General features: G+C 33.5%; 1 protein-coding gene across 2 annotated transcripts in view; it reads right to left on the reverse strand.

Moving 5' to 3' along the window:
- DACH2 (dachshund family transcription factor 2) overlaps positions 1 to 19,173 on the reverse strand; it is a 714,928-nt gene that overhangs the window by 455,300 nt on the left and 240,455 nt on the right. Inside the window, exon 2 of one of the 2 annotated variants that reach the window (XM_026452153.1) lies at positions 11,638 to 11,676. The exons of the other annotated variant lie outside the window; for it this stretch is intronic. Coding sequence (XP_026307938.1) covers positions 11,638 to 11,676 — 39 coding nt within the window. The remainder of the gene's footprint in view (positions 1 to 11,637; positions 11,677 to 19,173) is intronic. 2 annotated transcript variants of the gene reach the window in all.

Consider the following 19,173-nt stretch of genomic DNA (forward strand, 5'->3'; position numbering starts at 1 on the left):
CGTAGAGAATACATTGTTTTGTGGGCAACTGGGCAAAATGGGGACACGACGGCCCTATTACTATCTGCAAACTATTCTCACCAAAATATATTGCTTAACAGGGCCTAAATTGCCACCCCTATCAAAGCTTCACTCTGTCTTCAATTTTATAAAAGAGATCCTTTCCATAACTCCTGATAACACAAATTATGTATCCAAAGAAAGTAAAAATCCTTTAGTGGATCTCCTGTGGTTGCACAAGAAGGAGTGACAAAGCGCTTCCAACTGCTTCTCAACCCAGCAGCTGTAGCCTCAACACTCTAGGGCTCCAAGGGCCTCCTGACAGCCTGTGCTCACAGGTGCTCCTCTTCTTCTAGCACCAGTTCAGTGACTCTGCAGCAGGAATTTTACATCACCACAGAATTGAGGTGAAAGCTTCAGTGCCCTTATTTCAAAGGAAAATCTGGTCAGCTTGAAGCAATGAAAACTAATCAGAATGCAGCCAGCCATTCTCTGGGAGCACATGCTCAGCAAAACAAAGGCTAGAATCAAAAGTTTGGGGGCTTTTTTTTGCATGTATATAGCCATTTCAGCTGTATGTTTCCACGTGCATTTTGTTATATGGACTTCTAATATCAAAAAGTAATTTATAAAATGTCATAAACTGCTATACCATACTTGGTGAGAAATAGAAAATAACGTATTAGTAATATAATTGAATTGTTCAATAAATATTTATTGAATATTGAAACCTAAATGCCAGGAAAATATGCTAGATACCAAAGAGACAATGGTTAGCAAAACAAAGGCATGGTCCCAACCTTTACAGTGCTTAGGAAATTTGCATTGCATTGTGCATTTTCAAAGAATTCTTATAAGTTTTGGTTTTATTCGCTTTTGCTCTTCATAACAACCCTGGAAAAGAAATCCCTAGGTTCATTTTATGGATTAAAAAAGAGAGACTTCTAGATGTTAAGTGATTTGGTTGTGATCATAGAGCTAGGAGATGTTCTAGTGAGGGACTGAACACAAGACTTCCAATGACAAATTTCAGCCTCTTACCACTCGAACAGCATTTCCTAAAGTGCATTTTATGAAATACTAGTTTGCAGAACAAAAAGCTACTTTAATCAAAAAAGATTGGAACACCTTCTATATAATATCTTTTCTTATAGAATCACAAAGCAAATTAACAGACTATAGGCTCCAAGAAGACCTGCAGTAAACAAGTTTATTTACCTTTATTTAATCCCGTATTTCCCAAATTTATTTGACCTCAAAACCCTCCCTGAGTAAAATAAAATGAGCCCACATTGACTCAGAAACTGAAGATTAAGTAGCGTATTGGGATGTGGGATAAGGGGACAGGTTTCAGTTAGGACATGTATCTCGGAGTTACATAGCACATTTCTAAATCTATGCACGAAAATTAAGGTGTGTGACTGTGGAAAACTATGAGGCTTTTCGTTCTTTTCTTGCTGCTGAATGTTATGAGAGTAATGGACAAATTCATATGGTGAGAGAATAAGACTTATGTGCATTACCAGGATGATGGAAAATTAGGAGACAAACAAGAAAATGAAATCAAGAGAGACTCTCTGACCCTCTTTTTTGGCCACCTCTAGCACTTTCTTAGGATTGAGCAGATCAAGAATTCTCCTAACCACTACTTGAAGAAATGGCTTCTGACTCTAGAACTGGAGCAGAAAATATACAAGATGAGTCTGGAACATCTAGTGCAAGAAAGTAAAGAAGTGTATGAAAAAATCCACAATGTTGGGGGTATGTCATAGGTACACAGGAGCCTACTGAAAGAGCTCCCAATGGCCAAAGCTGGAACAATTTAAGCAATAAAATAAATATTGTAGTACTGGATTATAACCCAAAGCATAAAATAAACACCTAGAAGTCTATGCCGATATAAATAAGTAATTGAATAAATACATAAATGTGAGAGAAAAGGCAAATCTCCCATTTAGAAGAATTCCAAATAATTTTGCAGTGACTGCTTTCCAAAGACTTCCAAAGAGTATAATATAGAAAGAAAGAAAGAAAAAAAAAGAGAAGGTAACCTTTACAGTAGAAAACCTTACAGATACTTCCTGAGCCCCGTGATCAAGGTCAACCTCAACAGTAATAAGTCAAAAGAATAGTATATACCCTTGACATGATGTGATGAAAATGGCATTTTGCCTCTGTGATATTTCTCCCAAAAACACACAACCCAAATTTAATCATGAAAAAAGCATCAAGTGAACCCCAATTGAGGGACATCCTACAAATACAAATACCACTACTCCTCAAAACTATCAAGGTCATTGAAAACAAGGAGATAAACTGCTACAGCTGAGAGGAGTTTTAGGTAACCTGAGGATTAAATAAAGTGTAGTGGCCTACATTTTGGAACAGAAAAGAAATATTACAGAAAAACTGAACAAATATGAGTAAAGTATAAATTTAGTCAACAGTGTATCAGTACTAGTTCATTAGTTGGGACAAATTGATTCAGTAATTGTAAGATGTTAACAACAGATGAAACTGGCTACGGGGTGAACGGGAACTCTCAGTGTAGTATTTGCTTTCTTTCTGTATTTTATTTTTAAAACTGTCCTAAAAATAAAAGTGTATTTAAAAACACACACATTGCCTTTAACCACTTCTGTGCTGAATCCAAGGTTATTAAAAAGTGCTTTACCCTATATTAATTGTATCTAATTTAGTTCCAAAATTCAGAGAGTGATTTTTGAAGACAAAGAGCTGGACAGTCATAAACTGTCATAAACATTGTAAAGCACAATGTTATTTTAATGCCACTGAAAAGTAAAATATAGTCATCACTCCATATCCCAGAGGAATTGGTTCCAGGTCCCCCAAAGATACAAAAATCTATGGATGCTCAAGTCCCTTATGTAAAGTGACATAGTATTTGCATATAACCTGTGCTCATCCTTCTATGTGCTCCAAATCATCTCTAAATTACTTATAATACCTAAAACAATGTAAATTCTATGTAATTTGTTGTATACTGAATCTTTATTTGTATTTGTTTTTATTGCTGTCTTACTATTTTTATTGTTTATTTGTTTTGAAATACGTTCAATACAAGGATGCAGAACCATAGATACAGAGGGCTGCCTCTATGTATACACTATCTTTAAATGGGATATGTCAGTCAGATGTTCCAAATCCCCTCACTTAATGTTCTGAATATAGTGGGTGCTATAATGCCAAATAAAATTGACGATAAAAAATAAAAAACACTACCTTCTTTATATCTAATATGTCAGAAACCTTAATATGTGATTTAGTGGGTATTTGTAAAACTTGCAGCATAAAGCATATAACATCACCATTTTTGTAATTTAGACTAGTTTCATTTTAAAGCAACAAAACAATACAGAGATGTTGAGAAACTATGTTATGCTAATATACTGTTTGGCTAGGACTAGCCAGCTAAAAGGAAAATGTCCAAATTGAAATAAAAATGTTCAAATGAAAACCAAAGAAAATTTTATTTATATATTTCAGAAAAAGTATTCTCTATTGGAAGAGTATTTTATAATGATGAATCAGTTCACAATCCTTTTAAACTCTCCTAATTGTAAAGCATGGCTACTGTTATTAACAGGCTTCAATGTTTTATATGTTTTAATAGCTTTTGCACGTTTTTAAAAACATCTGGAATACAGTCTCAGATGATAGAGTATTTTGAATCATAAATTGTGAATATCATTTACATAAATCTATTGATTGAGCTACACATTTTTTTTAAATCTCACCTTTCTAATGGATTTATTTTAAAACAATTTCACATTGTATTGCTGATTCATTTTATACTTGCCCTCTTTTGAACATTAACATTAGTTTAAAAACAAAAATTCCAACGATAGCCTAAAATAACAAAAGATCTTTAGAGTCCTCATATGCTGGGAGACGAACCCATTGAGCAATTGAATTCTTTGTATTGAAAACTCAGTGTTATCAAAAACAGAAAGCAGGACATGTCTTTAGGGCACGTTGCCATGGAACATAATTCCTTCAAGGACTACAAACCATAATAGTCCTATTTCTTAACATTATTTTTGTAGCATTCATCAAGATGTATTACAAACCCTACCAATTTAGGGACAATGCCTTGCCTTTTCAAATGCATTCATACTGGGTCTTAGAATCAACTCCATTTTAAGAAACTAATTAGTTACACTGACAAACTTTTAAGAATAGGGCTATACAATTTTAGAAAATGTCACCACTCTTTTGTAAATTAATGATATGTTCCCCATTGCACAATAATAGGTGGTTATGAGCCTTTCCTCTTTATCCTGTCTCAGTCATTTAGTTACATCTACCCTGTGCCCTCCAGAGAAATTCATGGTCTGTCACCCTACTCATTGGTGTATAGATTTATGGATATTTTAGCAGTCCCTTCATTTTCACATCACTAGGCAACTCTTTGGAGTTTAAAAGAAAGGACAGGCTTCACCTGAACATTCAGATAAGTATCCTCCAATTTCAAAAGTCTATTTTCTTTCTGTAATCCCACTTTGCTTTCATTTTTTAAAGAAACACACAGCCTGATACACCTTTGCATTATTAAATGTACATGCAAAACATTACATTATTATGCTACACGTGGCTAAGAAATTTTAGTATTCACAGGATTATGGTAATTAAGTCTTCCTTCACATTGGGTGATGTGACACTTGCTTGACTATAATGTCACTCCACTTAAAGTCTGTGTAAACAACATTATCTTAGTCACTCTGCATTACATTTCCAACTGTGAGAAATATTACAAGGTCAGAGTGGACAAGAATGTAGGTAATCCCAAAGAAACAGCATGTAAATGACTTGCTCAAGATTCAAACTGGGTTTTCAATAAAAAAAGAAAATATTTTATAGTAATATTATAGTATTATTATCTAGATGCTGTCCTTGGCAAAGCACATGGGCATTCTTGAAGTCGGTGGTCAAGACAAATGTGTCCATGGTTTTGATGTTTTTTTGGATAAACGATAACAAGTTTTGTTCGTCAAGGCTTCGTTCAGACTAACAAAAGCGGGGATAGTCAATAAGGAGTAGTTCATGGAATGACTGCAATTGGTTTTGTGAATAGAAATCTATCAATGTCTCAAACACATATAGCATTTCTGAATAATGCAGGTGATAAAGGCCATATGACAATGTTCATATTTCCTCCTTTCTTGTTTTTTAATAAATACTGAGCAACTGCAATATATTTTTTGAGGAGAGTACTAATTTCCCAATAGTCTTGTCAGTTACTTGGTGAACTATGTCCAAGAAGTGTTGTCTTGAAAATGTTCTGACCTACATCTTTGAAACTGGATTAAAGATTTTGAGATAGCTTGTGTTTTAAGTGATTTATTTCATGTTTATGTTTTTAAAAAGTTAGATAACCCTGTTGAATCTCCACATAGGATAAGTAGGATGTGGGCAGAAATACTATAGATTATCTCGGCAGAGATTTTGATTCTCTTAAGTAGTGGAAGCAACACAATGAAATAGTGGTTTCCAGAGTATGCTTAAACTAAAAACAGGATGCCAATTAGCAGAAATAGCAATGAAAGGTCTTAAATATGGACCCCACAGTCCATTAACAAACAGTCCCGAAGCAACTTATGTTGGATTCTCTAGGCTTATTGTTACACTTGGACAATTAGGTATATGTATGCAAATTGTATTAATCTGAAGATAATTTGAACAAAGTGTGTGAACCACAATTTTCTTGTAATACCTGGTGTTGAAACTCTGTAGGAGGTCAATTCACTTTCTAGGAATGCTATAGTCAAAACATTTTCCCAGGACTACTTATAGAAAGAAAGGTCTCTAAGAATGTCTTCATCACAAGAGATTAACTGATCTATATTTTGTTTGCCAGAACTGCCACCTTCCATAAGTAGAAGCTTTGCTCATAACCAGTGTTCAATGTCCTCACACGTTAAGTTTTCTTTTCAAAAGTCATTGAAAATAACAGATATTCTGTGCTAACAAGAGGATGTGTGTGTGTGTGTATGTATGTGTGTGTGTGTGTGTGTGTGTGCGTGTAGCATATTTGCAACTCCGAGAGTTTAAATAAAATCAGTTTCTACTGATTCCCTTTTCTACTTTAATCTCCTATAATATTAGACAGTTCGGTTTCTAACTCAATGGTCTTTCCCATACACATAGAATCTAAGAAAAACTGAAAGTTCTGTGTTAAACCTCAGGATAAAGATCCAGATCTTTCAAATAAAAAGTATCTCTCCAAACACAAAATCCAATTACTTACCCCCTTATTCAAAAAGAAATAAAGGGGGCACGTGTCTCAGGACCTCCTGAGGCTGTTTCATGGGCTTGTGTCCTTAAAAAAAGAAAAGAGAAGAAAGAAAGAATATACAGAGTAGTCAACCTGAGTCCTCTCTCTAAGTAGTTATGTGTAGCACCATAAAAATACTGCTGGAATCAAACATTAAGTGAGCTGAAAATCTTGAATATTTTCCTCTGAATCAGAAACGTGCATAAAAAGAGCTTGAAAGCAAATACAAAGTTATAACAAATAGTTGTTGAGCTTTCATTGTTTTTTATTTCAGCATTTAGAATGTGATGCTTTGAAATGGGAAAAACTGAACATGAATTCAAAATCATGTGTCCTATCTTCTCTTCCACCATCCACCCCTAACTGTCCTTGAATTAGAGGAAATGTAAATATAATGAAGGTAAAGTTATGATCTTATTAACTGAGCCAGAGAGTGTGTTACAACAATTTTCACAAATTGACCAAATTCAATTTTCTCTTTATGCTTTATGCACAATAAGTAAATTATAGCTTCAAGGAAAAGGGAAGATATGTATCATAGATCAAAGCATATACTATTTATCTAAGAGATTGTTTAGTCTAATACTGTAACTTAAAAGATGCAGCAACTGAGGTCCAAAACCACAGATTTATGTGCAGAGTTGAGTCCATGGACTTACGACTCTTTTTTTTTTTCCCCAGAGTCCTTCCTGCTGTACCATACTGTCTCATCAAATGGAAGTTTATGGGAAAGTGCTTGTAACCTAGAAAATGCTTTACAAATTCAAAATAGTATCTTTAATCCTTATCTTAATTACATATGTTTTAAGATGAAGAATAATGACAAAAATAGTATCTGTAAACATTGTTATCTGTGCTAAGTGATCAGAATCAATATTTTAATATGTATGTGTGTAATCATAAGAGAATAAAAAGAATTACTTTTTCTTCAAACAGATCGTTTATAAAAATATCTACTATGCTGACAATAATGTGAGGAAATGGAACCTCTTGTATATTGTTGGCAGGAGGGTAAATCAAAACAGCTTTGGAGAACAATTTGGCAATAACCATTAAAGTGGAAGACATACATAGTTCACAACCTAAAACTTGCACTTCTAGGCTTATATCCTAGAGAAATACTCCCATATGGTTGCAAGACATGTCCATTGCAGCATGGTTTCCAACAAAAAATTGGAAACAACCTAATTATCGACTTACGGATATAGGAAAGAATTATCAAATTGTGTTATACAAGGTAGTATAATGGACAATTAAAAAAAGAGTGAACTATATTTGAATGTATCAATATGGATGAATCTCAAAAACATAATGCAAAAATACTTAAAAAGAGTAGTACGATATCATACCGGTTCAATACATCTTAAAACACAAAAATTTAAAAAAACACAAAAATCAACATTGCATGTTGTTTGTGTATAAATACACACATAATTTTAAAAAGACACAGTAATAATACACACTGGTTTTAGGATTAGTGGCCATCTTTCATTTGTGGAATAAAAAGGATATTATTGTTAGTCATAATATTAATGTTTCACAGATACAAATGTTTCTCAGATACAATTTTTTTAAACTGTGGATTAAGTGTAGCAAAATGTAGACCTAAATATTGATCGACAAGTTTTTCTCAGTATTTCCTGCTGTTCCCTTTCATTTCTTCCTGCTCTATCTGAACCATTTTATAATTAATCTTGCTAATTTATTACACTATTAAAATGATGCTACCAAACTTGATTTCTGAATAGAAATGTCATTTTTCAATAAGTAATTTTATATATAATAGTAAATGAGATGTTTTTCTAATTAGTCTGATTCCATTTGGCTGGTTATAAAATATATTGGTCCAAAGCATATGAGCTTTGAAACTAGACTGCTTTGATTCAATTGCTGTCTCTGGTATTTATAGGCTGTACGACCTTGGGTAAATCATTTAACCTTCTCTGTGACTCTGTATCATCAACTGTAAGACAACGATTATAATTGTAGCACCTACCTTACAGAGTTGTTATGATGATTAAAAAAACTAATATATGAAACATCACCTGAACTCATATTTGATAAATGTTAGATATTATTATGTCCTGGCAAAAAAAAGAGGACTAATTGTTCATCAATATTTTATCCTGAATTATCTTATTTATATGTCTATGCTGGTCAAATGCATCAAATAATCACTCATTTCTTAAATTCTCTGAGTTTGAGGACTAACCACTTAACTAAAGATCCTTAATTATTAGAGTTTTAGTAAATAAGTTTCATTAATTAGTATATTTAAACATATTGCGTCCCAATCATGTAACAGATTACTTGTGATCAAAACCAGCTGATGATCTGGAAAGGGCAGCACTGTCTACCCAAATTTTATTTAAGTAAACATCAGCTATTTTGCACATTGTCATATGTGTTGACCAGTTACCCAACAATTTTTCATCTTTCATATGTGTTTGTGTTAAATCTGCAACTAGAATGATTTGTCAAGGAATGAGGTTTTTTCTAGTTTATTTAGGATTTGAGATTATGTCTTCAATTCTTTCTCTTTCTTTTTTTACTTTTCTTTTTAAAGTTCTCGACTTTCTCATCAGAAATGAAAATGTTAAATTTACCATCCTCACTAAGGATTTATGGTACAGATCATTGTGATCATTAAAGCAGGTTTAACAGTGAGGTGTTTTTCTTTCTCTTTTTCTTTCTTTCTTTTTTTTTTTTTCTAGAGAGATTGGAATTTAATTGTTTCCTTTTTAGACAAATATGCTTTTGGATTGTCAGTGATGAAAGGGGCATACAGATGTCAAAAGCATTGTAGCACAGTGGGATTATGTGCTAAGGTCCATGGCGGGACAGACAAACAAGCAAAGTCTCAGATCAGTCAAACAGTTACCTTTTAATAAAATCTCAGATGACCAACTTTGTTTTATCTTTGCCAATGCCTATCAAAAGTTCAAATGAAGTTTTGTTGTGTTAACTGCTTACATTTCTTTTATTTCTTATTTTAACCATTTGTAAAAATAAAAGAATTTCGCTACATGGAATTGGGAATTTGTTTAAAGGCAAGCCAATTTAAAATAAAACAACACATGTTATACACATGGCTTTCTTCTTATTAAAACAAAATAAATTGGACTTTAAATAGAAACCTTAATTATGTTATGTGATGAGAACTATACTTAAGTATTATTTTCTGGACATGGCAGTAATAATCTGTTTCATACTGCATTTCACTGATAACATGAAAGCAAAAAATAATAATTGAATTTTAATTTTCAAATCACTTGAAGGAAAAATTAGATTGCCTATTTTGAAGTAGTAAAAAATAAAACTCACAAAGTGCATAACCATCATTTTGAGTACCAGAATAATTATTCGCAAGCACTCCACTGGTTATTTATTCACCTTATATGAACTTTCCTTGATCAAAGGCTTTAGGTGCATTTATAACAAACTGTGATTCTTTCTGTAATGCAATACCTTGAGGACTCACAATTTAGAGCAGAGGTCGCAAACTGACAGCCCATGGGCTAGATCCTGACCCCAGATGGATTTTGTTTGGCCTGCACAGTGTTGCTTTTTTTTTCTGTTTTGCTTTTTATTGAGTTAGTTGCCAACATTTAAGAATTGGAGAATTTCATGTAAAAATCTTAATTCCCAGCTTCTTTTAAAAAGTCGGATCTTAACAACACTGAGCCTGCATTCACACATGGTAATAATCAGCCAAACAGTAATAGCCACCACTTTGGAAAAGAATATATGCTCCCTAGTTCACCATATTCCCCACCACTCTATATCACTTATAGTCTTTCATTTGTGTTACCAGCCTTGCCTCAGTAGGCATTAGAGTTTGCGACTCTCCTGGTTTCTCTATAGTTTATGTGAATGACTTGGTACACATACTTTCAAAAACACTTCATGGTTTTTCTCTGATTGCAATAAGTGTAAAAATAGTATTATATATATATATGTACATATGAAATGTATATTTTGATAATCCAGAAGTAAATCCACACAGTTATAAACTACTGTTATATTTAATGAACAAAAAACTTGACTTAATTTGCTTGTCATTTTACTAGAAAATCAAAAATAAAGTGAAAGCCATTTTCAATGCCTAAATTCAATTGCATTCATATCAAATTGGAAACACTTTCCATATCCAAGCCTAACTCAAAACTTAATGCATTTACTATTTTACAGTTAAACTCAGTCATTAATAAAATCTAGTGGGTTTTAGTCTTCCCAGCATTGATATCATTGTCTAATAGAAAGTTTGGCACTTAAGGAGGCACATCCACTGCTTCAGGTCACTTGGGTATTATTTAGTGTGCATGACATGTAAAACTAACTTTTAATATAGAAAATGTCACAGATACTAGAAACACCACCATAGTGATGTTTTATTTTGTATGTTGAAAACCCAGGATAAATCCATGGTGTAGTCCTCATCTCCCCTACAGCTCTATGATATTTTTCTTGTAGAAAATATGGACAAAGCCTGCATCAAGGGCAGCCCTAAAGAAAGGGGCAAAAAATATCACCAAAAGGTAATGTAACCTGAGAAAGAAGTGTGGAAGAGAAGAGGGGCACTACTGACAGGAACTATCAAAATATATTTTAGGAACATGAGTTCCCCTACTTCGCCCTCGTCTCTGAGTCACTGTGTGTTCTTTTCACCACTACAACCTAAAATGTCTGAGGCCTGGAACAATATGTTATCTCTGATTGCCCTTTTACTAAGATTTTCATAGATATTTTAAGAGGTTTCACATATAAATCTTCTTAGACTTCCAAATATTTATTTAAAATATATTATTAGAAGAAAACTATGTTAAAGGTTTTAGAACTTCTAACATGCCTACAACACATATCTGTGCCTAATGCTTAGAATGACCTAAAAGATTAGAAAGCCAGATTCTTTTCCATTATCATTGTAGCACACTTAATAGCCTGTGCTGCCCTGCAAAAGTGAATGTACCTTCCTAAGCATTCCAGAACAAAGGGGCGGGTGGACGTCTGGATAATTTCCCCATTATTTTACACAGGTATCCTAGTGTTTGTGTCAGTGATGTTCACTCAACCCCAACCAACTTTGCAGCCTTTCTCTAACTTCTGCTTTAGAACCTCCAACTGGATGGACGGGTTGTAATTCACTCTTTGGATTTCATTTTTTCTTATGAACTGAGGATTAAGCAAGATTCAGCATTTGCTGCTGAAAATTTTAAATGGCTCTACTTTCCTACCTTAGTGAGTGTAGTACCGGGAATAAGATTATGAAAGTGTGGCTGAATCTGTACAGGCTCCAGGACATTCTCAGGAATTTGATTTTTAAAAAATAAATACATAAATACCTGTTAACAGCTTGTTTTCTTGTCATTTGCCTCTTCCTTCTAAAAGGAGAGTGTAGCAGAAAATAAATAAATAAAACTGGTTAATTGAGAGTTCTGGTTAGTTAGCTTCCAATTAATCAAGGCTTTATTATATTTCACAAAACATCTTCCTAAATTCTGCAGAAATTTTAGATAGGTTACACACAATGAAACACCAGCAGGGAAGAGCACATAGAAGGTAAGGAAGCCTGAATTGCTATTAGTGTTTTAAATATATGAATAATGTTAGCACACATCTAGTATAATCCCCATTGACTAAAGAATAAGGTGAAATGTCATGTGGTTTAGGGCTTTTCCATATATGAAGGCAAGGAAATAGGTTATAGATTTCTGTTGAAGAAAGTGGCCTTGGGTCGTAACAATTCCCAAAAAAAATCAGCAATATTGTATCTCTTCCCTCTCTCTCAAGAGCCTTCCTTCCCATCCCATTAGGTATTCCAACATTTTGGAGGGAAAAATCCCGTTGTAATTTTTTCTCATCTTTTATTTGGCCAACAGGATGATGAAAGTAAGCCAATATCAATGTTGTGCTTATTTCCTAAACATGGAGCCATTGATCTCCGACAGATCACTATATACATTTTTCTGGAGCATACGGAATTATCTTACATCTTCCTCACAAGGGTTACACATGCGCATTCACACACACAGACACACACACACAGACACACACACACACACAGTCATACATACATCCACACAAAAGAAATTAAACACATACAAAAGAGATCCATTTTAAAAAACACATAATTAGCCTTGTTAACAAAATAATTATTCTTTCCAGCAGTGCAGTAACCCCCAGTGTTCTCCAATCCTTTAATAAAGAACAACGAAATCTAAAATGACATGCAAAAAAAACTATGAGGACTATAAGGTGGTTCTTTTAACCCTTAATGTACTTCTTAGTAATACAGAAACGAGAACCTTCCCACAATGCCCACTATAAATATATGTGGTTAGTTCATCATCTTTTTGTTGAACAAAAACAAAAATATTATCTTTTTGTTTCTGTTTTTTTTTTTTTTTTTTTTTTTTGCTTTTGAAAAGCGACTGCTTCTCTCCTCAAAGTCTGCAGAGAGATTTTTCTTAAAAAAATGAAAATATATCTGGGGTTGCTGGGGAGAGGAGGTAAGAGTGAAGCTGAGTCTTTTTTCACCTACTTTTATATTCTGTCACTTCACTGTCAGAACTATTTGATTTTGCTTTATAACTCACTCACCCAAACTCTTCTGAGGTGACACTTTTCTTAAATAAAATATAATCATACACACCAAGTCAGTGATAATGCATCCTTCCTTATTTTAATGGCCTATATATGACTGAATTTGAGGGCATTATTTCAATTTTACCAAAGATCCCTCACTTTTTTAACAATAAAGCTTTCTAAGCTCAAAAAAATATTTTGGCCCTCACTATACATGCAAATATAATTATACTAATCCTCACCAAAATCAAAATCATTTACATCTCCCATGGCATGAGTTTCTTAGGTTAGTTAAATTTAGACTCTGAAATCATTGACTACAGAAACATTGTTAGAATTATTCAATGAATATATAAACATGCATGAGTTAATTGTCCTTTATTAACAACTTAAAAATTACTTAGAAAATTAGGAGTTTACCTTGATATTTGAAAATTTCTCATTTATCTTTTCCAATGTAAGGAAGGTACTTTACAACAGTGCTTAACAAACTAGCTATAAAACTCTAGGGCTTTAAGGCCTACAAGTTAAACAGATGTATTTCATTTTTGACATTCTAAGTAAAATATGACTTCTACACTTCTGAATTAGTTATTTTAGTGATGTTAATTAATTCATTTTAGTTTTCCTTATACCATTTTGGAAAACTTTATTGAACAAGCAGATGATGATACTAATATTATCAGCTCAGTATAGAATAGGTTATAATGTGAAAAAAAAAAAATCATCTGGGTTCCCTGGAGTTGGCCCAAAATGTTTTGTATTCCTTCTGTTTCCTCTTTGTCTACTAAAGTCTTCTTTTTGCTGTCCCTCCCCACTTCTGATTCTGGCTATGAAACAAAAGTCATGATGAAAAGGCCTGAAATTTACTAAAATGTGTCCTTGTGGCTGATATATACATATGTTCACATTCTTATAAAGTCAGTAACAAAACAGGGGTTATACACAATCAAGAACGCTGTGGCAGATACAATACACAATATACAACTACCACCAACAGAACGATTAGCAGCTGAGGTTTTGCAACATATGGTGGTAAGTAGTGACGGTTCTCTACACAACTCACTAGTTCCGATCATCATCATGATTTTACCGCATTTGGACATTGATTAACCTTACTGTAGAGAGAGCCTTCCCCTATGCACAAGTTATGACTAGAAGGTGATTCTACTCTGGCTGAGACCCAAGAAGTTAATAATGGAGAGCTAGCTTTACTTAGAATTAGTCAAGGTCATTTTTACCCTGTACCACTGATAAATAAATTTTCATACTTTGATTCTTCCAACTTTGGGCATGTGAATGTGAAGCTCAACAAAGTTAACTACAGTGATTGCTACCGAGTGTGCTCATCTTTGATTGGAGTCAGTTTAATATAAGAATCAGAGATATGATATTCTCACTTTTGAAACCTAAATTTAGCCCACAGACTCTCATTTAATAATATAGAGAAACAGCATGCAAGACACATGACAAGAGGCAATAAAATACCACATAATAAAGAGTCCAGTTAAAATGTCAGGCTCATTTAATTTAAGTATTTAGGTCCTTTTTATGATAAATTTAAAAATCACTATCTAATATCGCATATTATGTAGAGCCTCTGGTGTGAAGTAAACTAAAGAGATTGTTCCTTTCACGGATTCTTCAAACGAAGGAAAGTACTTCAAACAGAGCATTTTAAAGATACAGTCAACTTTTGGAAGTATCTACTGCAATGGATTTCAAACTGGATTCTAAAGAACTTCAATGAAACTACTAATGTTTAGTAGAAGGAAAAATAAAGGGAGCAATTCTCTTATATCCTTTCATTAGTGCAGCTCTTCCTTTTCCTATGTGATATAATGGGGGTGCCTGAACTGCTTTGGTTAGCTACCTACCACCACCACCATTTAACGGATGAGGAAATTCTCCCGAGATGTTCAATTATTTGGCCAAAGTCGCAGAGGAAGTTAGTGTCAGATCTCCCAATATACTGACCTGAATGACAGCTACTGCACCTACATTTTTAATCCTGCTTCCTCTACTGTATGTTAGAGAACCACTTTTTTAATATCCTCCCAAAGACTGTCATATCTGTTTTATCCTTATGGGAACATAATAAGGTTGATAAACATTACATACATCTTTAGAGAGTAGAAGAGACAAGATTTGTGGCTCCCTTGATCTCTAAGCCAGTGATCTTTCTGTACAGAGCTTCAAAAATCAAAACATTTTACATAAAATCTTAACTTCAATGTGCTTATACACTCTTGGTGGGAATATAAATTAGTTCAGCCACTATGGAAAGCACTTTGGGAATTTCTCGAAGAACTTTAAAAAGTACTACGATTTGACCCAGCAATCTCATTACTGGGCACATACCAAAGGAAAATAAATTTTTCTACCAAAAATACAGATGAACTCATATGTTCATCACAGCACTACTCATAATAGCAAAGACATGGAATCAACCTGAGTGCCTATCAACAGGGAATTGGATAAAGAAAATGTGGTACATGTATTCATGGAATATTACACAGCCATAAAAAAGAACAAAATCATGTTATTTGCAGCAACATGGAGGCAGCTGGAGGCCATTATCCTAAGAGAATTAACACAGGGACGGAAAACAAAATACTGTATCTTCTCACTTACAAGTGGGAGCTAAACACTGGGTACACATGGACATAACGATAGCAACAATAAACACTGGGGACTACTAGAAGTAGGGGAGAGGAAAGAGGAGCAAGGGCTGAAAAATTGCCTATTAGGTACTATGCTCTCTACCTGAGTGACAGGATCATTCATACCTCAAACCTCAGCAACACGCAATATGCCCACGTAACAAACCTGCACATGTACCTCCCAAATCTAAAATAATGTACCCCCGAATCTAAAATAAAAGTTGAAATTGTTATTAAAAAGAGAGATCTGGCAATACTGGTTCCACATTCTTACTGGTTTGGCATAACTAGATGAAGTAGATTAGCAATGGCTCCCCCATAGAAAAAGTATGCACTCTACTGTTCCCCACAGTTCCCACAATTTTGTATGACCTTATACCCGGCCCTCTTAATGAATTTATGTTATTTCCAAGGTCTCAGGCAGAATATGAATTTTATGGCTGCTATTTTAAGGGTTATAGGTGTAATTTACCCAAATATTAATCAATTTCCCTAAAGAAAGTATGGGATTTCTGAAAACTTCCATGTGTGTGTAAGGTATTGACTGAAGGTGCACTAAGAGTGTTAAATCATCTGTCTACCTAAAAAAAGTCATATGTACTTTTATTAATGAAGAAAGACAAGCCTTTGACCTTGAAATTGACATCCATATATATAGAAGAGCACCTAAAGCAAATAGCATCAGATAAAAATAGATTAAATAAGAAACAAACTCTGATTACACTCACAGATACAATATCAGTCAGAGTAGAAGCTATATATTTAAAACTCCAAAAGATCAATAAAACTCTTCCCTATGCTTTGAAGTGGAAGTCAGCTGTTGACATATACTGCCATATTTGGGGACCACTAAATTAGGCTTCGGCTGCCCCTTACACAGGTAACATCCTTTTGTCACGCAATTTATTTTTCTTGTCCAATACAATAAATAAAATGTTTATTTGCTAATAAAATGTAATAAATAAATAAAGTATAAGTCAAGCAATGCCTCCCCACCTCCCATCAGACATCATCAGTAGGCGGTAAATTGCCAATAAATACGTGCGGGTAAAACTTTTAAAAGTTATATTTGGAGACATGACCAAATCATGTTAACTGTTGCATTTCTACTGCTGGAACTTTTAAAGGTCTTTCCTCACTCTTAGATGATAACCTTATGCATCTTACATAATAACTCTTGCTCCACAGAAGCTGATTTAAAGCCATTTAATCCACTTTAGGAATCCTGAAAAATGTTTGGCAAACATATATACTAACAGAAAAAAACCTGAAGATATCCTTATTTTAAAGGTATAAATTTAATACCTTGTATATTTCAGGCCTATAAGTTTGTAGAAGGCATCCAAACAAACGCTTTGTCTGTTAAATCTCCAAATACATGATTTTGTGAACCAAGGCCCAGACAATTAAAACTGACCATTTGCTTCCTCTCAGAATTTTTTTTTCCCATAATTATTTGGGAATAACACAAACTTTGCTTATGTTAAATATTTGCTGCTTCTGATAAATGTTGATGCACACATTTGAGTCTTTTAAAAATCAGTGAGATTTAAAGTCAGAGTCAAGAGGAAAAAGTAAATGAAATTGAATATGGGATGGGGTGGTAGTGAAGATAAATGGGCCTATGGAATTATTTTACTTGTTTGTTTGTAGGAGATAGGGTTTTTGGTTGTATATATAAACTCTTGTATTAACAAAGAGTGCCAGTACAACTCAAAGAATGCAAGACCCTATGTCAATTGTCTCTGACAGATGATCCTTTATACAAACAACATTTTGTTGGTCCTGTCCGAGGAGCCTCAGCAGTTTCAATGATATTTCTCATATGCCCTACAAAAACAAAGAACGTCAAAAATAGGATTACTGTTCACGGCATCAAATGTCTTTTTCAAGGCAATGTTCATTTAAAAAATAGAATAACTTGCTCTTCTCATGGTACAACAATAAGTATTTCAATATGTGTGAAATATGAATATATGTACCATCAAGGATGATGCCCATTAAATATCTTTAGTGGTACTATGAATGTATCCCAAATAGTATTTTCAGTGATATTCTTCCACATATTCAAAGTTAACATATATTAACTTTGATTATTAGCTAATTTGCCTGAAATAATTTCTATCGTGTAAAGCTTTAAACGTTAAAATTCCTCAAATCCTTCATAAATTTTAGATCACTTAATGCTATGTCATCTTTTTCTATCATATTTCTGTTAGAAATTTTTTATCTTTCAGTCTTGCCATTCATGTGTGTAGGTTTGGCTAGACATCATGGGTGACCTTTGAATTGCATGCTTTGATCTGCATAGGGGTTCTAGCTAGCCTCTGGTAAGAGATTTTTCACCACCGTTACACTATTTATATTTCATGTCTTCCAGTCGATGATCATGTCCTGCTATTGTGTGTTCAGAATGACTCACAGAAAACACTAAAAAAATGCTTCAGAAGCCAAACAAAACATTTATGGTAGATATACTTTGCAGCCCTTAAAACATTGGACACAATTACTGCTTTATCGGCATTTAGCTAACTTTGTGTTTGATGGTTTGATATCACACTGAGACAATAGTAAACTGGCTTACTTCTTTAGTTTACTGCCTATGTGGAGAGCTGGGTGTCAACTTCCAACTCTGAATTGCTCATTAAAATAATATTTCCTTCCTAGTACTTATCACGATGTATAATTATTTTACCTATTTACTTGTTTTAGGCCTACTTTTCCAATGACAATGAAATCTCCATGAGATAATAGGTTAGGTTTTATATTTGCTGTTTCATTCCATCAGCCCACACAATGCTGGCATGCAGTAATTATCAGTAAATATTTGTCAACTGAGATGAATGTTGACCTTATGAAGGGACACTTTAACCTCATTCAAAATCATCACTGTAGAGTCTTTAAGCTTATTTTTATAAAACATATTTTAAGAATATACTTCTACTTTGCAATGCTGATTTACAACATTAATTATGACACATGATTTGTATAAGAACACTCACGGTGTTCTAGAATCTGAGTAAACTTTCTCTGAGTAGCCACAGTTTATCAGAAACTTTATAAGTCCAAACTTATTGATGGCAGCAAATAAACTGAATTATTGATGGGTAAAAATATAGATTCATTATAAAGCTATTCATGAAAACAAATAATGCTATAAAATTTATTTTAATTATACCTTAACTTTTTTTTAACATTTGGTAAATAGGTCTAATTAAGCTTAAATTAGATGTGAAAAGCAGTTCTGTAAGCAGAACTCAGCTAAGCTGTTTCTAAGAAAATGAGTTCATTTGCCAATTGATCATTCTGGTAATCCTATCTGGTTTAGTCTAGCTGCAGATGAAGACAATCAAGCAGGGTCAGAGCAAAGGAATCTTGGCCTGGACATGCTCTTAATGTATTACTGGGAGTCGAGAATGGGAATGAAGAGGATTACGGATTTGAAATTCAGTTAAATCCCTTATATTCATCTCCTGACTTAACCCCTGACAAGGATTTTAAAATAAAATAAAATATAGTAAAATAAAATATTTTAAAATAGTCTAAAATACAATTTTAAAATAAAATAAATAAATCTATTTTGAGATCTATTTAAAATCTATTTTAAAATGAAATAAAATCCATGTTCCT

The sequence above is a fragment of the Piliocolobus tephrosceles genome, chromosome 12 (assembly GCF_002776525.5).
Source record: "Piliocolobus tephrosceles isolate RC106 chromosome 12, ASM277652v3, whole genome shotgun sequence".
Classification (NCBI taxonomy): domain Eukaryota; kingdom Metazoa; phylum Chordata; class Mammalia; order Primates; family Cercopithecidae; genus Piliocolobus; species Piliocolobus tephrosceles.